The following is a 23707-nucleotide window of genomic DNA, read 5'->3' as shown; positions in this document are numbered from 1 at the left end:
ATAATTCTTTAATAGTATAAGAGTATATGGCTTCATAATGTTTTGGCAGTAATAAAGGTTACAGCTTCAGTAACAAAAAAGCCTCAGTATGCGGTGCATAATAGAATTTTCTTGACATGAATACTTAGTATACAAGATGAATCTCAAAAAAGTAACTTCTACTGTACAAGTATTTCAACTGTTTTGGTTGTATAATGGAAGTAAACGTACATCCTACTCCAGTATAAATAAGTGAACTATTTTCTAAGTGTACTTCTTGAAAGTATATCAAAAGTAAACTAAATGTGTACTATCCAATTTTTAGTATACTTACAGTATACTTTAATAAACTTCTTTATTAAAATGCACATTTTAATTATTAATACACTTAAGTGCACTTCAAAACTGCTACGCTAACAATGTCTTGAAAACATATTTTGAAAGTGTGACAAAAGTACTACTGAGGTAGAAATGTACTTGTAATTAGTACATTTGTGATATATATTTTTTGCACTTATATTTAGCACACAAAACAACAGTGTGCTAGAAATGTACTTGCTGATATTAAAGTAAATTTTTAGTACATTAAAATATACTTTATTTTTACCTGGGTCCCAAAAGCGAATGTGTATATCTAACTGCTTTGATTGGAAGTGACTCAAACTTCAAACTCCTGTCAAAAAGTAACCAAATGAAAGAGTTTACCCTTTCCTTTGCAGCTGCAGAAAGAGCTATGTTTTTTCATCACACCAAGTGCCCAATAGATTTCAGTGATAAGGACATATAGTCCACTCACAAAGGTCCTCTCTCACAAATTGCTGGATGCAGCTACAGATTAAACCCTAGATTTGTGTGCGTTTCCTAAAGAAAAAATGCCATGTGTGGTCGCTTGTTTGAATTATTGACCATATGTGCAAAAGGGTTAATATCACTATTGGCAACCATTCCAGGACACCCTCAAAGAGCGTCCAGAGAGGTAGGATTTAACCCAAAGGAGATCCGTGTCAACGATCCCCAATGTAGCCAGGGTAGATAGAAGAAGAGTGTGGTCCACTGTGTAGGGCAGTCTCTGCGGAATGACCTGCCCTGAAGCCAGACTAAAAAAAAGTCAAGAAAGTTATTTTGGGAGAGAAAGAAGGATAGCTGGTTAGCCACACCTCATTCAAGTGTTTTAGACATAGAGGGAAGGGGAAAGACCAGTCAATACTTCTGGTCCTCAGATGGGTCCAGTGTCCATTTTTTCAGCAGGGGTGTGACTCATGCCTCCTTGAGCACTGCAGGCACACTGTCTGTGGAGAGTGACAGATTGATCAGACAGGTGACGAATAGAATAAGACTGGGAGTGACGGTCTGCAGGAGAGGTGAAGGAATGGGATCCAGGGCATAGGTGGTAGGTCGATGTGATGTAAGGAGATGAGCATCATCAATATCTGAAAGTGGGGAGAATAGGTATAGAAAGGGAGAATAGGAAGAGAAAGGGAGACAAAGTAGTGGTCAGAGAGCTGGAGGGGGGTAACTTTTAGATCTGAGGTGGAGCAGTCCCTCAGGAAGACCAGATCCAGCTGTTTGCCTGCCTGCATTAGTGTGAAGTCAAAGAAGTGGAGCAGTGGGAGGAATCCAGAAGCTTGAGAGGTGTCTTGGTGAATGCTGAAGTCCCCCAATAGGATCAGACAGTTATTATTGATGTGTGTCATAAGAGGTCTGGATTGAGGTCAGTTTTAAAGATCCAGATGATAGAACTGTGAATAAGGTCAATACTAATGCGCCATATGACTGAGCTGCCAATCATTACTATTAGTGTGGAAGGGTGTCTGGACTAAGGTCAAGATTAATGTCCTATCAATAATTAGTTTTTTTTTCCTTCAGTAGTCCAATTTGTTAGGATTGGGAAGACACACACAGCTGGATGAAAAAAACCATGGTGGCGAACCTGAATTTGAATGAGACTTTGGTGACTATTGTTTGTTGCCGTTTGTTTAGACTGCTCAGAGGTTGTTGGAGCACAGAGATTTAGATCATTTATTTAGGCTGTTTGTTTTTGGTAGACAGTGCTTATGTGGGCCTACAATGACCTTAAGTGCTAGGTCAATTTGTTGGTGTTGTTTGTTGTCACTGGGACTCACATGCCTCTGGAGTCAAACATTCCCATTGGTTCCTGGAAGCAGGTCATTTTGTATCCTGTCTGATTGCAGCTTTGGCTCAGAGTAGGATTTTGTTGTCCTCCCTTTTGTTTTCCCCTTTTTCCCTCAGTGAACATCACGTGAAGAACTGAGGTCTTGGCTCTGTGCTGTTGTTTTTAAAAAAACTGTCAAACACCCCACTGCTGTGGCTCCGGTGGGTGTTGGAGCCTAGAAAACAGAACTGCCCTGAGAATTTGTGAGTTCACCTTTGCTATCTTGGATTGGGAGATCTGTCTTGTGCAAGGTTTTGGGGTTTATTTATTTATCTTACCGTCACACACAGCAATAAATTAGGGTCGGCTAGCTATTTCCCTTAAGAGCCAGATATCATCATTTTGTTTTCAGGGAAAGCTAGTTAGTAACAAAATGCGCTCCTCCAGTGCTACCAACTCATATTAGTGTTCAGATGGTGCTTGAAAAATCACCAGATTCCTACACTGCAAAAATAACCAGATTCTTAATGTAGCAGCAACAATAATTCACAAGACTCACATTTCAGAGCTCATTTCAGCTGGTTTCAGTTTATCTGTTCTACTTGAGGCAGAGACCAGGGAGAAAAACCTAGACTTAGTCTAAGTCGGTAGCTATAGAAACAGTATCAAAACATGACATAATATTTTTTTACATTTTTAATATGAAAAAATTACCCAACAGTGCAGTACCCAACAGGTACATTTTTCTGTCATATGTTGGGTTTTGTATTTTATTGCATTTAATTATATATGATATTTTATTTATTATTTTGTAATATTTTATTACCACAGAGAGAGGGCAGTAAAGTACAAATACAACATACTAAAAGAGATACTCCTGAAAATTAAACTGAAGGGATCCCACGGAGTGACATTTGCATGGTATAAACATGGTAAAAACGCTACAATGCTGCGTCTGTGCAAAAAAAGGACATTGATGGCATATGTGCCTGAAGGGAGCGGTTTGGAAAACACATTTGATGAGGGTGTGCTCTTGAATGTAATTTAATATCTCATAGTTACCTGATGATGCCATTGGTCAAGTTTAGACAGAGCCACCTGATGATGTCATTGATGAGGTTTAGATCCAGGTTTAAAATGTGCCACTCAAATAAAGAAAAGTCAGGGCTCTATGGTAAGACCTGTCCCTGTAATGGCAACAATGGCAACAAGGCCTCCTCCAGGGTGGGGGAGATGAGCGTGCTGAGGAGAGCATCCATGTGCTGCTGCTTTCATCAGAGCCACATGATCCACTGGTGTGTTGGTATGTGGTATAACAGGGAAGACAGGTCTCTGCATTCCTTTAACTGGTCACTCATTAAATCTGTGTCTTACATACAACATTGCAGTGCTTGTTTGCATTGCAGTTTGCAATGTGTGTGTGTGTGTGTGTGTGTGTGTGTGTGTACCTGCATGTCAGGAGATCTGTCAGTGTGGTCTAAATTGTTCTGACTGTGGATGAGATGGAGAAAGGACATGAGTGCCAGAGGACAGAGTAAAAAATAAAAAAGAGGGGGTTTTTCATTCATACATTCATTTTCTCACACATTGTGTATTCCACTGCTCTATAAACCCTGACATGCTAAGACACATTGGCATGTGGTGTGGCAGGCCAGTTGTACCAATATGAATAAATGCATTAACACACTTACATGTGCAAACAGGAAGCACACAGAAAGACATGTTGGCATCTGGTGTAACAGGCAAGCTGTACACTACAAAACTGAAAGTGTTTCAGCATTCCATCTTAATCTCCCAGGCAGAGTGCAGACAGTCAAATGGAAGGTCTGTCTGTGTATTCTCACCCTCAGCAGAACAGCTGAAGTTGAACAATGGCCATTCTGTGTCAGGAGTCTCAACTGGTCCAGTGTAGGAGAGAACATTGGGAGCCGCCAGCATAACAGGGTGACAGACTGAGAGCAGGTAAGCACAACTATCACCTTATCTTAATAGCAGGCAAGTACTGTAGTACACTATGGGCTTCAGTGACAGGGGACTTTCCAGAACAGCAGGCAGGAAGAATACTGTGTGTGCCTCAGTGGGGAGTAACATTCTATAACAACAAATAGAATGAACACGCTGCAGGCTTCATTATTAAACTGCATGACAAACAACAGCGCAGTGGAGTCTAACTGACTGACTATCTGACAAATTGTGAGCGTCTTCACTGTCACTCAGACCTGTCTGAACCTGTCTGCAATGACGCTGGCCTAGACAGATTTTACTTCCACAAAAAACAGGGGGGTGTGTCAGTGACGACTTACTTAAAAGTGGACGTGGCTCACTGAACATCATGCAAGTTGTTAACATGTTGGAAATAATACCAGTTTCCTGTACTTTCTAAAAATAAAAGCTGCTTGTTTCATTCTCACATCATCAACTCTCAAACTACTTCAGTTTTCTTCTGCTTTTTGTAGTCATAACAGATCTTTAGCAAAGTATTCTCATACGGACAAATTGTTAGATTTAGATCACATAGCCCTATTTAAAATGCAGACAAAGTCTGCAGTAAAAAAATGCTAAAAAGTAAATACAGAAAAGCAGAACACAAATGGAGAACCACAAAATTACATGTCCATCATCATCAGTTGAAGGATTTATTAATTACGTTCAACAAGGCTGTTAAAGATGCAAGAACAGAATACTTATCAGGCTTGATAGCTGCTAATTTACATAATTCTAGGTTTTTATTTAGCACATTTTTTGTCTCTTTAACTCTCCACCAGTTGATATCCCTGCATCATCTTTCTCTTTCATTGCTGAAGAGATGAAACCATCACATCTCAGATATCCCCTTCTGTATGTATTTAAGGAGGTATCCTGCCATCATATTAATCTGTTAATGCCTATTTCTATGCAGGATCTGTTTGACATTATGTCTCACATGAAGTTCTCCTGCAGTCCCCTAGATGCCTTTGCCTTTAAAGAGGTTTTTGGGGCAATTACTTCTGATTTATTTTAAATAGATCTCTTCTAACTGGGTGTGCTCCTGATCATGATACACGTCTTGTTGTCCTGCCCCTCATTAAGAAGCCTAATCTTGATGCATCAGTCTTAAGTAACTGTAGACCTGTCTAAAAGCTGCCATTTATTTAAAAATAATGTAGAAAAAGCTGTAGCAAAGCAACTTTTAACTGTTATGGAAAACTGTTATGTTATGTCTTTGAAAAATTCCATTCAGGTTTTTGGCAAAACCACAGAGACTGACAAACAATCTGCGATTGAATGCTGACTCTGGTGAATTCTCTGTTTTGGTGTGCCTAAATCTCAGCACAGCTTTCTATATAGTTGATCATGCAATTATCATTGATAGACTAAGATACTGGCTGGGATCTCAGGGACTGCACTGCACTGCTTTGTATTCTGTCAAACAGAAATTTTTCTGTCACTATTGACAGAAATGACTCTACATCCTCTTCAGCAATGATTACTAGTGATGTTATTCAAGGTCCAATACTTGGGCAGATGTTGTTTTATATTTATATGTTACCTTTGGGCCAGATTATTCCTCAGCACAATATCGCTGATGACTGACACTGATGATACTCAGTTGTACTTGGCAGTCAAACCTAACGATCCCAATAGGTTTCTGTCTTGCATTACTGCCTCATAAATGTTCAAAATTGGATGTCTCATAACTTTCTTCATATAAATTCTGATTAAACAAAAGTTCGTATTATTAGCCCTAAACCCATCTTGGGTCACTTACTTCAAATAGTAAATCTTCTTCAAGAAACCGTGGTGTAATCTTTGATCTCAATCTCAATTTTGAGCAACATAGAAAACAGCTAGTACAGTCATGCAATCATCACCTTAAAAATATTGCCAAAATAATATCTCCCTTGTCTTCTGCTGACACTGAGAAAATTATGCATGTTTTTTTCCTTCAAATTTAGATTATTGTAATGCCCTGTATACTTAATCCTCAAACCTACAAATGGCAGTGTAGCACAGCAGTAAGGAACAGGGCTTGTAACCAAAGGCTTGCCGGTTTGATTCCCCACACGGGCACTACTGTTGTACGCTTGGGCAAGGTACTTAACCCAGAATTGCCTCAATAAATATACAGTAGTATAGATGGATAATATGTAAACAAAAAAAACTGAAACCTATGTAAGTCACTCTGGATAAGAGTGTCTGCTAAATGACAATAATGAAATGTAATATAAACCTTGACCTGGCTTCAAGTGGTTCAAAATTCAGCACCAAGGCTATAGACTAGGACAAATTTGAGGGCGCATATTACCCCAATTTTAGCTTCTCTGCACTGGCTGCCTGTGAGTATTTAAGAGTAGATTTTAAAAATCACTCACAAGGCATTATGTTGTCTGACATGTGAGGACATCACAGACCTTTAACAGCCTACAGTCTTCTGAGGCCTTTTAGGTCTATGGAAAAGGCCCTGGCAGCTGTACCAGAGTTAAGACTGAAGACAAATGGAGATCATGCTTTCTTAGTTTTGCCCTCTAGACTCTGGAACAGTCTTCCATTCAACATTAAAACTGCTGGGTCAGTGTTCTCTTTCAAATCCTGTCTTAAGATGTATTTTTGTAGGATTACTTTTACTACTGTCTAGATATATGTTTGGTCATGCTACTTTTATTATCATTATTACTTTTTATTATTTTGGTTCTGTCAGTCATTCTGCACTCCCTTATTTTTTTATATTCCATATTAAATAAAGATATTATTATTACTATAACATTAGTGTTTGTCAGATAGCAACACAAACTTGGCCACATATCCTAACTTTTGAGTTTATAGTCTAAATTCAGTAACAAAGTTATGGAAGTTATAGTCAGTAGGCTTAAAATGCTCTCCTGAAATCATCCAATAAATGAATTAAAATGCAACATAACATGTAGTTATGAATAAATCATAACCAGGCAAAAGAAAATAGAAGTGCAGAACCAGCTTCTCAGCACTATTTACAATGGAGACGGTTACATAACATGTCTGACCAAACACATCTGTCAAGTGTGAATAAGATAGACCGTGGACAGTCCAGTGAAGACAAAGCCATAGAGCAGCCAGACTACATGTTTATTAGTGGTTTTTACATATTAAATTGTTGAGAAATTACACAGCAAAACCAAATTGCTAAATTACAGACCTATATGTGAAACCCTGACAATTATTTAGTTGTAACGGTTTGATATGCTGCGTTACCAAATTCTTATTACATGGCCCCACTCATACACCAATCAAATTCACCAATTCAGTGATTTTGTTTATGTAAAATTCAGTCATCAATTCATTTATGACTGATGTTATATCTGGATTGATAACAAACAGTTCTTTACAAGTTTGAAATGCTTTTTTTTTGCAGAATTTCCATACCATTGTCTATTCCAGAGATGAAGGGGAACGGGTCAGGGTGTCTGTGTTTAATTCTCTTGCTCCTCGATCAGACCTCTTTCTCCAGCCCAGGTACAGCACATATGTATGCACATTCTCGCTGCAACATGTGCATCTGAAGTGTGTGTATGAGTCATTCAACAACACATATTCAACCACACTATCACTGACTGCAGGACTAACATCTAAAGTCTTTCATAGAATGAGGGGCCTCAGTATGTGCTGTTGGTCCAGCTGCAGTCTCAGTTTGTGCTGTTCTCTCCAGAGATGTTTCAGGTTCTTGGTCCAGCTGATCCTGTTGTTGCTCATGTTGGTGAAGATCTTGTTCTCCCCTGTCACCTCAAACCCAACATCAGTGCTGAGGACATGCGTGTGGAGTGGATCAGACTTCAGCTAAAGGACAGGCTGGTGCATCTTTACCGTGAGAAAAAGAATAGAAATGAGGATCAGATCCTATCTTACAGAGGAAGGACAGCACTGTTCCTAGACGAACTGAATAAAGGCAACACTTCACTAAGACTGACAAGGGTACGGGGCTCTGATGAGGGAAGATATCAATGTTTCATTCAGTCTCAACAGTGGGATGACGATGCTTCTATTAAAGTGGAAGTAAGAGGTCAGTGCTCTTCCTGCACAACAAAAAATTTAAAGCCGAATGCAGATTCACTAAAACTGGGTTTTCTAAAAGCATTCACATAATTATTAAATGATAATAGATTAGGTGGTGCAACTTTTGAGTCTGTGTGTCTGTAGGAACTGAGCCAGTGATCTCCACGGAGGGACACAGAGATGGGGGCATCAGCCTGCTGTGTGAATCCAAAGGCTGGGATCTTCAACCTGAACTTATTTGGCTGGACAGTGAGGGACAGAGTCTCCCAGCCGGACCTACAGAGACACACAGAGATAGTATGGACCTGTTAATTGTGAGACGCCGTGTGATCATACAGGACAGAGACACTAAAAGTATCACTTGTCGAGTTCAACTGCAACAACGAAGCGTGGAGAAGGAGGCAGAGTTTGACATCACAGGTAAGTAACACTATGTCATTAATACTACATATGAGTGTGTCAGCACAGTAAAAATAATCTCACACTCATACAGTGTATCACAGAGTATAAACAATCTCACTCTTTAACTTATGTTACACCTGAGATTGCACATTCTAATAATGGTTTATTTTTTCATTTAAATTTTTTAATTAAAAAAAAAACAAAACTTGTATTTGTTCTGGAATTTTGTAGATTAGCTTTATTTTCTTTCTGTATTTATTCTACCGGTAAAATTTTGCTTTCAGTTTTCATTTACTCAAACTGGTTCTGTCCTTTGTGTACGTGAACACTTCCCCACCCTGTGACCCTGGATCGCTGGGATATGCTCAATCTCACTGATCCTTAGTTACCTGCTTTCAGACCGAAAATGAATGAACAATAATAATGAACAGTTGTCCTGAATAACAATATTGAAAATATTAATGAATAGACAATGCTTAAGTCATTTCATGGTCAGTGTTAAAAAATGAACATTTGACATGTTAATGATTAAACTGTTTTAATGATCACCATAGTAATTTGTGGTTCTCTGTGTTCTAGCTGAGATGTTCCCTCTTGCCCCCTGGAAGGTGGCCTTAGCTGTGCTTTCCCCTCTGGTTGCTCTTGCCATCATTGGAGCTGTTATTTTTTTCCGCTACAGAAAACGACGCAGTAAGGAAGGTAATTCAATCATTTATGAAACACCTCATCGCAAAGCTATTTATCCCTGCAATTTCTCATGTAATTGGAATTATTTTCAACAGGGAACAGGCTGAGGATTGGGGGTTATTAGGGGCTGTGTTTCATTCCACCATCCAGCAGAGGGTGATACACTTGAATGATAAATGCTTAACTAACTGTTGCTCTACGTGACACTTCGCCTCAGTGACAATAAGGCTGTATCCCAAGTCACTCCCCACACACGTCTCGCACCATCTTCCATGTTGAGTGTGTCCCAGTAAATCTGAAAAAGGGGGCTTATTGCCTCCTCAGCTGCCCCCTATGAGCAAGTCTATGAAAGGGGTGTAATGACTCATGGCAGTTTGCATTACAGAGTGAGACAGCTCAAACCACTGACCTGCAGTCAAGGGCTTAAACATGCAGAAAAAATCCAAACAAAGAAATGGCATACACTTGTTTGCAGAATGTGAACTGTTGCACTGGTGCTATTAATGTTTCCTGGCACTGTTATAAACTAAATATACAAGATAATGTGTGAGATGCATAAATTTATCAACCAAGCATAATGTTTTGAATAAATATCTTGCTAGTTAGCTAGGTAGCTAGTTAAGTAGCCATCCTATTAGAGTGTGGATATCATAGATAGTAGGCTAATCAGTGTTAGCAAGGTGTTTGTTTAGCAGCCAAACTTATCTGAATAGCAGTTTTCCACTCAAGAAATTATGTGACAGAATGCCATTGTTGCTAGATATTATGTAAGGACAGGGGGTGTCCCAACACGAATATTTTAACCAACCTCCCCCAATAAATTATCATTTATTGTAGCTGAATTACTATTTTGTAAATTTCAGAGCTCATTGCAAAATTCAGTAAATGGTATGGCCATAGTCTGAAAATCTGAAATATTGCCAAGGGTTTGTAAAATATATTTCTGTCATGCTTTCTTTCTGGTGATAATTTATCTGGTAATAATTTATTGATACTAACAAAACAATGATGTGCAGATGTATGAATGACAGAAAATATCATAATGAAGGAAAATTTTCATCTTTTCTTGTCATTATGATGAACTAAACTTTATACCAAAAAAACCTTACATAACTAGTGAGTAATATGAGTATATGAGTCATTTTGGGAAATCATGATCTAGGTTAAAAGTTGAAGTCTTCATGGTTGACAAACCACATGAAAAAAATGCGAGCAGTCACAATGACCTTACTAATGTATACTGACCCTGCTGTAGCCCAGTGACTCACTGCTATGTCAGCAGGGAGCAGGCCGCTACATGCAGGAGTATTATTGCATACAAGACAGTTACAGACCCTCAGTCCTGGTGTATTTCCACAAACCCTACAGCTACTCATCGTTCACATCTGACAAGTATATGCTACACTGTAAATTTTAGGCACTATGATACATGCAGATTTATTTATATATTAACACAAATTTTCAGCAGATATCCAGAAGATATAAAAATCATTTGTTGCAACATTGTGTTTTGTAATAGTTTTCATTTCTCTAAAATTTTGTTTTCCGTGATAAATGACACATATTTTGATCAAGACTACTGTAGATATTTCCTTAAACATTATCTACACTTTAAACATCACTTTAAACATCAATTTCTGTTCTCAGTGAGTTAATTCTGCTTTTTTCATTTGCAGATCAGCTGGGCCAGCTAATGTGTAAGTATTGTGTGTGTGTGTGTGTGTGTGTGTGTGTGTGTGTGTGTGTGTGTGTGCAACCTACCATAAGCCATGGCTGGTTTTTGAATAAGGAACAGAAACACCTTTAATCTCACTAAGACAAATACCAAGATTTCCTACCAAATATCAGATGCTTTCCAGAAGGGGTACCTCAAAATGACAAAACTCAGAGCTCTGAAATAAATCTATATACACTCTACACTCTAACAGTATTGAATATGCTGAGACTGGCTAGCTGGCTAAGTGGCTAATGTGATGCAGGCCTGATTGTGGCTCAGGTTTGTAGAGGTAGAAAAAGCCCACCACTTCGCCAGTGTTTTAAGGCAAAAGATAGAAAATTGTCCTTAAGAGATGCTCTGGTTACCTGTGACATAATCAACTGTAAGAGATGCCCTGGTTACCTGTGACATAATCAACTGTAGCTCAGGTCTTCTTATTTCTGTTTCACTGGATTGCTTTACACCAAAGTTATATGGAGCATATAACTGGCAGGCTATAACACTTAGCTATCAACATGTCCAAATGACCATTTAAGAATGTCAGGATCAGAGCAGCAGCAGAGGAGAGTCTCACTGAATGAGACTCTGAATGAGTCTCAATCCTGCTGCAGAATTTATTAAACACTTTTTTCAGTTATTCTTAACTCTGTGTTCTTTCTTCTACAGAGAGGGTTACCCAAAACCAAGGTGAGTAGTGAATCTATGTGTGTGACTTAGAAAATAAATTTTCCCTCAATAACATTTAAAATAAGTTTTATAAAACCTGCTGCAGAAATCTGAAGTTTTTATCACTATCACTACTGCACTGCAGTAATTCATTTTGTGGGTTATTTCTGTTTTCTTTCGTCTACAGATGAGCTGTCCCCACTAACGAGTAAGTACTGTGTGTATAGCCCTTTTTTATCACTGTTCATTTGCATTTATCATTGTATACTCTATTTTTTTCCAGCAATATTTGTAACTGCTATAGCTGTAACTACAAAATGACAGGGCTATTATGATCTCCTATGCTGTAGAGTGTATATTACATAATGTATATAAAGTATATAATATTAAATATCATGAGTAAAAGTTAATCCCTGACTGGGTCACATTCTCGCAGAACATTAGGTTTTCAGTGAATCTGTAAACAGAAATCTGAAATTCACTACAGTATACAACTCATTTACATTAGCCATGGTAAGAATGTTTTTGAATTCAGAGATTTTTTTAGAGTGGACACCATAATATTTACTTTGTTATGACCAGATAGGAGTAAACATTTTACAGTTACTTTAGTGCTACTGTTTCTCTTGTTGAAAATGCATTACATCCAGCATTCAGTTTCCACCGAAAGATTTTGTGTTTTCCAGGTGGTGCAGAGAGTTCTGTGTAATTTGCTTCATTCTGATGATTATAATGGAAGTCACTGAAGTCCCTAAGTGTGTAAAAGTGCTCTTTGTAATAATAAATTGCAACCCATAATGAATTTTCTTGTCTGTCCCCAAGATTGATAGATTTTATATCCCTTCCAAGTTTACAAAATTCAGAACATGTCTGAATTGTGAGTGAACAAAAATCCATATCTTCATCGTCATTTCTAATATTTTCTCTCCTCAGATGAATCCATAATAAAAGCCCAACAGAAACTGAAAACTGACCTGAAAAAGAAGTTTGAATGCATACAAAAAGGTTTAGGATTAGCAAAGCATAGTCTCTCAACCCTCCTCCATGAGATTGATACAGAGATATACATCATAGAGGGGGGAAGTGGGGGATCAGCATCCAAGAGACAAACCCCACAGGAGACTGCAGTCCTCTGCAATGACATCTTTAATCCTTTACCCGGTGAAAACAAGGATATCAGAACTGTGCTGATGAAGGGGATCTCTGGGATTGGAAAAACTGTCTCTGTGCAGAAGTTTATTCTTGATTGGGCAGAAGGAAAAGCTAATCAGGACATTCATTTTATATTCCCTCTTCCTTTTCGAGATCTCAGTTTGAAGAAAGAGAGAAAATTCAGTTTGATGCAACTTCTACAGATCTGCTTTCCAGAACTGAGGGAGATTAAACGTGTTGAACACGATGAAGTCAAAGTTTTGTTCATCTTCGATGGTCTGGATGAGTGTCGAATGCCTCTAGATTTCCAGAACAGTGAGATCTTGTGTGATGTAACAGAGTCAACATCAATTGATTTACTACTGATTAACATCATTAAGGGGAATCTGCTTCCCTCTGCTCTCATTTGGATCACCTCCCCACCAGTAGTGGCCAATCAGATCCCTGCTGAGTGTGTCCACCGGGTGACAGAGGTACGAGGGTTTAATGACCCACAAAAGGAGGAGTACTTCAATACGAGAGTTGGTGATCAGAACCTGGCCAACAGAATTATCTCACACATTAATTCAACCAAGAATCTCAACATCATGTGTCACATACCAGTCTTCTGTTGGATTTCTGCTGCTGTTCTGGAGACAGTATTAGGTGAAGGATACAGTGGAGAACTCCCCAAAACTGTGACTGAAATGTACACATACTTCCTGCTCCTTCAGACTAATGTGAAGAATGACAAGTATAGTGGCACAAATAAGACAAACCCAGAGGAGATGTCAGTGTCAGATACAGAAATTATCCTGAAACTGGGGAAGCTTGCTTTTCAACAGCTGGAAAAGAGCAATCTAATATTCTGTAAAAAAGACTTGAGAGAGTGTGGCATCGCTGTCAGTGAAGCTTTAGTGTACTCTGAGGTGTGCCCAGCAATCTTTAAAAAGGAGTCTGGGTTGTATCAGAAGAATGTCTTCAGCTTTGTGCATCTGAGCATCCATGAGTATCTGGCTGCCTTTTATGTATTTCATTCATTTGTAATTGAGAACAGAAATGTACTCAGACCAGATGAATCAAGACCTGAAGGTGACAAAATACAGCTGTCCGAAATACACAGGAGTGCAGTGGATGACGCCTTACAGAGCAAGGAGGGACAGCTGGATCTTTTCCTCAGATTCCTTCTTGGCCTCTCACTAGACACTAATCATATCCTTCTGCAAGGCCTTCTGAAACAGATAGGAGGCAGATCACAAAGCATAGAGGAAACAGTAGAATATATTAAGGAGAAGCTCAGAGAAGAATCCTCAGCAGAGAGGGCTATAAATCTATTTCAATGTATTAGTGAACTGAATGCCAACTCTCTCGTGGAGGAAATCCAGAAATCCGTGAGATCAGGATCACTATCTCATAAAGAGCTGGAACCAGACCAATGTTCAGCTCTGGCCTTTGTGTTGCTGATGTCAGAGGAGGTCCTGGATGTGTTTGACTTGAAAATGTATGACACATCAGCAGCAGGACATCAGAGACTGTTACCAGTAGTAAAGAACTGCAGGAAGGCCATGTAAGTATTGTTATGTAATTAATAATCAGGACTGTACTGACTAGGTGGAAAATGGAAATATTGGGACAATTCTGGACAATTTTCATAGTAGAGTTGGTATAGTCTGATAGTTAGAAATGTAAGCCAACCCATGCTCTATCGAGGAGCATGAAGGGGAGTGAAAACTGTCTCTTGTTTGGAGAGCAGGGATACAGACAACTTAGTTAACCGAGAGTCAGGCACCCATGTCAGGCTGACCAAAGCATAGACAATCATGAGTAAATCACTGTTTTATTTGACAATCATTTATTCTCAAGCCAAGAAACTTACAAATTAATGAGCAATGATTTTACTGCCCTTGTATTATTTATGTATTTCAGCAATGTTACTATTCTACATCCACGTGGAACTGTACATTGAACTGGATAAATATGGTACATAAAATTATATTAACTGAGAGTGCCTTCTGTTTTAGTCTTAAGGTTGATATGTATTTCTCTGATTGTTCTAACATTTCATATTTTTTAGTATGAAATGGCCAATGATTTCCCATTTTAAGTCCAGTTTGGCCCCTGCTAACAAGCCAGGAAGATGTAGGCAAACATCACTTCTTTTCACACTGCAGTCCCAATGCCAAGCTTTCACAGATTTGATTCAGGGGAAGACACTTCCTATGTAGCTTTTTGCAGGCAGACTGAGGGTGCCCTTTTGACCAGAGGGGGTTGCTAGAGTGCAATCGCATAGACAAAAACTTGGCTGACCAACCCACCACTATCCCTGGGGAGGCCAAGCTATTCCAACCCTGTGGACTCCCGGTCATGGATGGCTGATAACACAGGCGGGATCAAATCCAGAGATCTCACCTTGAATTAAATGCCAATGCCCTGACCACTGAGCTACTTGGGGGGCATTTTCTATAAATAATTTTATCTATTGTTATTCCAACATTTAGCAACATGCATCTATATGACTGACAAAACTAGGTTGTCGTCAATTAACAGTGAGAGTTGAAAACAGAAGAACAATCTTTGAACACTAGAATTTGCAGGTATTTTTGGAACAGCATGTTTTTTCCCTTTCTTTACAGAAGGGAAAATCAAATGACAAACAATAAACTCTTATTTTATTCTTATTCAAAGGTTTGGAGTAAGTATATGTTTGGAAGTATGACTTTCTCACCTTCCTCCTCAGTCTTGATTTTGTCCATATAAAATGAAACATGGACCAGCAGAGACAGTTAAACTGAATGACAACTGCTGTATTCAACAGTGTAATGTTTTTAGTTTCAAAAATGTCAGACTGCTCTGTAGCTTTATTCATATTTAGATGTTATTATCATCCAGCTCAGGTTATAGCCAAACACCTTCAGACTTCAATTTCAGATTTTACATGCTTTATATTAAATGTCTCTGATCTCTTCTCTGCAGGCTAGACAGTCATGATCTCACACACAAGTCATGTGACACTGTGGCATCTGCTCTCCAGTCAGTCCCCACACACCTGACAGAACTGATCATCAGCTATAATAACCTGGGAGATTCAGGAGTGGAGCAGCTCTGTGCTGGACTGAAGAGCCCCAACTGTAAACTAGAGAGACTGATGTGAGTGGACTTGTTTTAGTCATACTGGTTTGTAGAGTAAAATGTTTAGATATGTCCCACATTGTAATCTTCATTATTCACGAATTGCTATGAAGTCTGTATTATAATCCATGTTTGGCATACCTGCCCTCCCAATCATGCAGGACAGTAGCAATAGCTCTGTGTTCCCTCTGAATAGATCTTCATCATACTCGCAGCGAACAGTTTGGTCTCCTAACTGTAAAGCGATTCTTATTTTGAGACCAAAATGATGCAAATTATTAGGTGGTGCTGCAGAAAGCTGTTTGTAGGATGCAATTTTATTTTATGGTGGGAAGTATGACTTGAGTCAGAACCACAGCTCTACAACTACCAGACAACAGATCAGCAGTACATCTCATTTTCAGGCCCATAGTGCTGAAGTTGAGTAGTTTGGCACAGACATCCTTCTTAGAGCACTGCAGATCTTGTAATCATCACCATCACTTTTTTAATGATCAACATCAATGTTACATTTCAAATATTACGTTTTTATATAAAATGTCTCTAAACTCTTCTCTGCAGATTGGACAGCTGTAATCTCACAGAGAAGTCATGCGAGACTGTGGCTTCAGCTCTCCAGTCAGTCCCCTCTCACCTGATAGAGCTGGACCTCAGCTTCAATCAACTGAGAGATTCAGGAGTGGAGAGGCTCTGTGCTGGACTGAAGAGTCCAAACTGTAAACTGCAGGGACTGAGGTGAGTAGTGCTGTGTAATACATCACTTTTACTTTTATACAATTCAGTGATGATGGCTCTGTAGAGAAGTACAGTGAAATGTTAAAAAGTGAGTTGTCTCTGTTTGCTCCTCTCTCTCTCTCTCCTCTTACACCTCTCAAAATGTTGCTGGATAACATCCTTTTCAGATGGGTCTTAGCATTGCAAGATGACCAGTTCTAGACATAATCTGATTTTAGTGGATCTCTACAATGTCTACAGTGTCTGGCCACCAATTTTAGTCATGTCAGTGTGTATACTAAGATGTTCTTCACATGTCCCTTCTTTCATCTCCATGATTCACTACCTCCTAGGAACAGTGTACTGTAATCCATATTATTTCTACACTCTCTTTCACACACTGATCATGGCATACCTGCTATCCCAGCTGTACAAAGACAGTAGCAGTCAGCTCTGTGTTTACTCTGAATAGGACCTTCATCAGACACACACTGAACAGTCTGGTCTCCTGACTGTAAATTTATTCCTTTTTTAGAACTGAAATCACATCAATTGCAGCTGCATTGCAGCACAGTTGAAGCATTGTTTTATGTACAGCAACTAATGCTCAATGAAAACTATTCTTCACGCAGTTTCAAAGTAATGAAGCTTCACCTCATTTCTCAATCATACACCTTTTTACAAACATGCCTCTTAAAAGAACTGACATATTATGAATGCTTTCAATTATTGCTGGTTTCATTCAATAAGGTAAACCTGTTTACAAAGTCTTTTTGCCTTTTGAGAGACTATTTTCTTGTGTGTAACCTTCATTGGAATGTAGCTGCCCTCTTTGAAATGAGACCTGTTTGCTCCTGCATAAACACAGATCCGGCATTGTGCAAATCCACTGGAGCCACTGATAGTAATACCATTTGGATGGGATCATAGCAGACTCAAAACATCAGATTAACACAACCATGAACATTAATGGATCTTTACAGCTCCTGCTTATGAAGTGATGCTTTTGAGCAAACAGAAGATTAATGTGAAAGCATATGTGATTGCAGAGTGCAGCAGTTATGGATAACATTGCACTGATTACTGAGTATGTTCCAAAATAGTGCATCTGGCACCCTTACACACTGAAGTGTTGAGAGGAACAGAGCTTTAGCCACTGAAGGTGCAGGAGGCAGATTACAATGCTCTCACTCTCAATTTGATCCATATGAAATAAAGACAACCACATGGACCAGCATAGGCCATTAAACTGAAGGAGAATTTGTTAATTCTATATTGATATTTTTTAAGTTTCCATAATGAATCGACCGTTCTGTCCAAATATGAAAATAGTGCCAAATCTTCCCCAACAAGGAGCATATGACAGTCTCTTTTTGACATTTCCTGACAAGCCCTATTATCAGATATGCATCAGCTAGCCAAGAAAGTATTCCTCATGGTCGTCCTTAAATCTGTGTTGATGGTATTTTGTACATGGTGTCTGTAAGATACTTACTAGGAGGTTAGTGCATATAAGATATTGGAATAATGACAAATCATGTTTTGAAGTAAACTCAACTCCTCTTTAATTTAGTTAACGTTTGTTTATTTTATAAACAATATCATAAAACATTTGGTCTCAAGAGGGTTGAGTGGTTTGAGTTTCACCCCATTTTGAAATGATTTCGCTAGCGTAATAAAATTAACCATCCCTCCGCCTCCAAAGAGAATATTTTGTTCCCTAGCTGAAGGCTTCTTTCCACTTGGGCTATGTTTTGCTAGGGCTACTCGAACATGGTTAAGATCCACTCGCAGACTGCTCCATGTATGGGTCTCCCATGCGTACCCAACCCAAAGCAGGACCATGGGCTTAGCTGGCATGATAAGGACTTACTCGAGGAGTTTTTTTATGTCAATACAATGTTGTGTTACACGGGCACCATTTTTAAATTAATTTTTTTCAGATATGCTGAGAGAATACACGAGTAAGAATAAGAATTTATAAGAATAAATTATAAAAAAATGTATAAATAAAATTATTAACGTATACATCATAAATGAATTTACAAAAGAATAAATAAAAAGAATAAATGGGTTGCAAATGTGACATATGGGCTGGATTGAAATAGCACATATATTGTCCTCAGAGCACTGTAGACCTTGTAATCATCATTATCAGTTTATCCCTAAACACCAGTATTACATTTCAAATATTACCTGTTTTTATATAAAATGTCTCTGAACTCTTCTTTGCAGATTGGACAGCTGTGAACTCACAGAGGAATCATGTGACACTATGGCCTTTGCTCTCCAGTCAGGCTCCTCTCACCTAATAGAATTGGACCTCAGTTGCAATAACCTGGGAGATTCAGGAGTGGAGCGGCTCTGTGCTGGGCTAAAGAGTCCAAAATGTGAACTACGGAGACTGGGGTGAGTAGTACTGTCTAGTACTGTCTAATACAGCACTTTAGTGAATGCAGTTCTGTGATTATGCCTTTATACAGAGGTACAGTGAAACATAGTTCCTTCCCTCAGTTTATTGGTCTTTACCCCAACCTTCTGCGTCCATATTAGTAACCATCCCTCTTTTCTTACTCCGCTATCACATCAAAGCAGGATTTAATTTTGCTTACTAAACAAATGAATGAGAATATGTGCAGCGGCATGCCTGATCAATACATCATCATTTGGCTGATTTGATCCCCGACTGTGGGTGGAGAGTTGCCAATTTTCAGTTACTTTTCTATCAGTCCTTAGAATCGAATGATGATGCAGCTTCAAGAGAAAGCAGTAATTCACACTGGAAAGTTAAGGTGGTGTTCCACATAAATAAAGACCCATTAAATAAAGTACCATTAGATAGCATCTTCAGGCATTTGCTTGTGTAGTTGGTTGCCTAGCTAGTGAATTACAAATGTAATAGTGAAACAGAATGGTGTGATTGATCAGTTGGTCATTACCTGGTAGCTGGCAAGCTATTAATGTACAGCTGTCTACCTTAGTTGGCCACCTTCCAGCCTAGGTAGCTACATATGTCTTTGCTCACAAAAGTATCTGCAGTTCATGAAACAATTGTAAAACCCTGCTGTACTTTATTGGTGATTTTTTTTTTCTTGTTTTTCCTTTGCATAACCTACGTCAGGACATCACTTTTTTCGTAGCCTTAGCACTTGTTCCTTCATTATGAATGCCATGACAATATTTCAGGAGCATATCATAGTGTCTGACTAAAACTCAGGCTGCATGTTTCATCAGTAGTAAAGGCACTGTTGGCAAATACATCTTACTTTGTGACTAGTGGTTTAAGAGACAGGATTCATATGGGCTTCAACATCTGAATGCAGTGCATGTTATTGTGCTTTAGTTCACTCTGGTGTATTACATTTTGGGGTCACAATCTCTGGTTGGAAGATAAATAAACTTCAAAGACAAGTAGAACGGTTTTGGTGCAGTGTTTTCAGGTGATCTTAACTGAATGAAAAAAAAAATTCTGGAGAAATGCCCACAATTTGTTCATTGGGCTAAGAGAGTAGGTGCCATAGGTGTTTTTCTTGAGTTATGGAATATTCCAGTATTATTGGCAAGTCACCAGATGTGCAGTTGACAACACACATCTAATAAGCAAGACTAAAGCAAAACATCCCACCTTGAAAGATGAATTTTAGTGTTGCCAGTGCTCTCCTTCACACTGACATTTTAACAGGTGAAAATTTTTCTTCCTGGCAACACTGCATGTTACAGCTGTGAGGAGAATCTATACAAACTATTTTAAGCAAGAGTAATTTCATGTGAACTTTTATATGTATTTATTGAATGGTGCCTGTGGTTGGTTCCTAAAAGGTCTATAACATCATGTTATGTGTCTAATCCTTGCAGTTTGTCCAGAGCTGGAAGAATTCTCGTCTCTGTCTCTCTGCAGGCTATCTGGCTGTCGGATCACAGAAACAGGCTGTGTGTCACTGGCTTCAGCCCTGCGTTCAAACCCCTCACAAATGAGGGAGCTGGACCTGAGCAGCAATCACCTTGGGGACTCAGGAATGAGAGCACTGTCTACTGGACTGGAGGATCCCAGCTGTAAACTAGCAACACTGCTGTAAGTACGGGAGCTTATGTGTAAGTATCAGTTTACTCCTCTTTCCACCAGCCTTCCTTTTTAGTCAACATTAGTCCCATCCCTCCCTTCTTCCCTCTCAGATGAGTCTTAGAGTTGCCAGTTGACCAGTTCTCAACCATAATATCCAGTTTCAGGGGAAACTGTAGTGTCCGGTCATAGGTGCCTTCATTGTGTAATTACTTACAGTACAAGTGAAATACAGCAATCAGCAATAGATTGTAATTCTGTTGGGAATTTTTGGGGGGCTACCTCAGTATAGTGACCATGCAGTACAGCAAATGACAGGGAATTGTACAATAAGACATAACGTTTTCCTGCTCATGGTGTGTAAAATGATAATACCGGTTGTTAAATGGAGTTAGTGCGAGTTGGCAAACCCTCAATTCCAGTGGGAGACTCAATGTCTGTGTGAGGGGGGGAATCTATCATTATCAAGTGCCACAAAGTCAAATCCCATAGCACCCCAAACACACTGTTCCTGCTACTCGTCTGACAGCGTTAGTGCAGTCTCCCGAGGGCATTTTTTGCATTGATGAGTTGGTAAATCTCTCCATTCTTAGAGACCTTCAGTGTAGCTGGGAAGATGATGAAGAGGAAGAAGCCTCTGCCTGTCACATGTTTCCTGACAGGAGCAAAGCTTCTCCTCTTCTGTTTTATTGCTGAAATTGAGGGGAAAAGCCAGAGGGGAAGAATGTTTCAGGCTCCTGCATCGAGAATTTGTTTGAGAATCCATTTTTTCATCTGGTGGGATGATATCCAGTTTGGAAGATTCATTGTAGCTGAGTATAAATTCACACCTGTGACGAAAATACCAGGCTCTGTCATAGGAACTCATTGTTACTGCTGGGGGATTCAGCTAGCAGCACAAAAACCTGAATTCAATGAGAAGGCCTACTTAATCTGGCTAATTTGAGAAAATCTTAATTTAGTTGATCTTGCTTCATGAGATCTTGCTTCATGGCATGACTAATGCACGTCTCCTTCTCTCCACAGTCTGTGTGAGTGTAATCTCACAGAGGACTGCTGTGATGATCTGGCCTCAGTCCTGTGTTCACCCCACTCGGAGCTGAGAGACCTACAGCTCAGAGACAATGACCTGCTGGATTCAGGAGTAAGAGTGCTCTCTGCTGCACTGGAGGACCGACAGTGTGAGCTGCAAAGATTGGGGTGAGGCACAATACCTATAACAAAATGCTGTATGAAGCTTGTGGTTTATCTAGAGTTTGGAGAGTGAGGAGCTGTCATCTCCGTCTTCCTGCAGGCTGTCAGGCTGTCGAGTTACAGAGAGAGGCTGTGCCTCTCTGGCCTCAGCTCTGTGTTCAAACCCCTCACACCTGAGAGAGCTGGATATGAGCTACAATCACCTGGGTGATTCAGGAGGGAGAGCATTCTCTGCTGTACTGGAGGACCCCAGCTCCAAACTGGAGACAGTACTGTAAGTACAGAGAACAGCGAAGGAGTGACAGTATTTGTAGCTCTCCGATTTTTAGAGGGCTCTGAGTTTCAACACTGCCTCTCCTGAACAAGCTGTGCGTCACTCAGTCTCTATGCATTCTGCGTTTCTACAGTGTGGACCATGGAGAGAAGAGCAGGGACAAACCAGGATTGCTGAAATGTAAGTGTGCCTGCACTGAGCAAGCTTCACTTACACAGATAGAAGACATGACAGAGATTGAGAGAGGGCAGAGTGAGGGGGGAGGAGATGAGAAAAGATGCTCCTTTCCTTTCCCCATTTTTCACTACCTTTCCACTTTTTCACTACCTCTCATCTCATGTTTAGACTCTGTCTTCTATCTCTGTCTCTAATGTACACAAACACAGAGACACATGGAGATAGACACACAGACTTTGACAGTGTCACATATACACATTTCTGTATTTACATAGAGGCACGTACTATACTATATATCAAATTCTACTCTCTCTCTCTGTATGTGTGTGTGTGTGTGTGTGTGTGTGTGTGCGTGGGTGTATGTGTGTGATTTGTGTTTCATTTTATTTATTATTCATCTGTTCACTGACAAGTGTTCACAGATAATATTCCCAAGCACACATAAACACACGCATAAACACAGAGGCATGTAAACAACAACATACGGTCTTATTTCTTTCTCTCACATACACATAATTACATGAATATTAATAATTATTGTCGTCTGCCTGTTGTCTGCAGATGCATGTCAGCTCACTCTGGACCCCAACACAGCGCACAGAAACCTGGCTCTGTCTGAGGGAGACAGAAAGGTGACCTGGGGGATAGAGCAGCCATATCCTGATCACCCAGAGAGATTTGACCACTGGGAGCAGGTGCTGTGCAGAGAGGGTCTGTCTGGGACTCGCTGTTACTGGGAGGCTGAGTGGAGTGAGAGTGGGGAGGTTGATATAGCAGTGACATATAAAGGAATCAGCAGAAAAGGAGAGGACACTGACTGTGTGTTTGGAGAGAATATAAACTCTTGGACTATGTTCTGCTCTGATGTCGGTTACTCAGTCTATCACAATGATAAAAGAACAGATGCATCTGCCCCTCCCTCCCCCTCCCACAGAATAGGAGTGTATCTGGATTGGCCAGCTGGCATTCTGTCCTTCTACAGCGTCTCCTCTGACACACTTACCCTCCTGTACAGAATCCACACCACCTTCACTGAACCCCTCTATCCTGGGTTTGGGGTTTTAGACTCAATGTCCCTGTGTCATCTGGAGTAGAGCCCTGTACCACACACATACACATACGCACACACACACATTGAGGACCACCTGTTAGAAGCTGCAATGTCTTCATGCAGATGCTCTGTTTCTTTAGAAACAAATTAAGATAGCAGCATCTTTGAAAATTCACCCTCTCATCTTCAATTAAAGAGGATAATCTGAATGAGAAAAACCTTTGTAAGAGATGTCCCTCCGAGAAGCCCCTGTTGACAGATTGATAGTGTTCATCTTGTTTTTTGATGAGATATAAGCAGATCCAAGTTTCCCAACTTCTGTGAAGGGAAGAACCTGAAGGACATTCCACTTCTCTTCAATGGCGGCGGGTGAGCTGGAAACAGGGGAAGCCCGAACACTACCTTTA

At 39.7% G+C, this 23707-nt stretch overlaps 1 protein-coding gene across 1 annotated transcript; it reads left to right on the top strand.

Moving 5' to 3' along the window:
- Positions 1-7488: 7488 nt before the first annotated feature.
- On the top strand, positions 7489-23662 carry nlrp12l (NLR family pyrin domain containing 12-like). Its single transcript, XM_036532896.1, has 14 exons — positions 7489-7555; positions 7755-8105; positions 8228-8518; positions 11571-11591; positions 11758-11778; positions 12504-14268; positions 15675-15848; positions 16392-16565; positions 18780-18953; positions 20443-20616; positions 21631-21804; positions 21899-22072; positions 22206-22252; positions 22811-23662. Exons 1-14 carry the CDS (start codon positions 7489-7491, stop codon positions 23341-23343), a joined length of 4140 nt encoding a protein of 1379 aa, XP_036388789.1. The 3' UTR covers positions 23344-23662.
- The last annotated feature ends 45 nt before the right edge of the window (positions 23663-23707 follow it).

This window comes from Megalops cyprinoides, chromosome 7, assembly GCF_013368585.1.
Source record: "Megalops cyprinoides isolate fMegCyp1 chromosome 7, fMegCyp1.pri, whole genome shotgun sequence".
Taxonomy (NCBI): Eukaryota; Metazoa; Chordata; class Actinopteri; order Elopiformes; family Megalopidae; genus Megalops; species Megalops cyprinoides.
The sequence above is the reverse complement of the archived record's forward strand: the minus strand, read 5'-3'. Positions and strand labels throughout refer to the sequence as shown.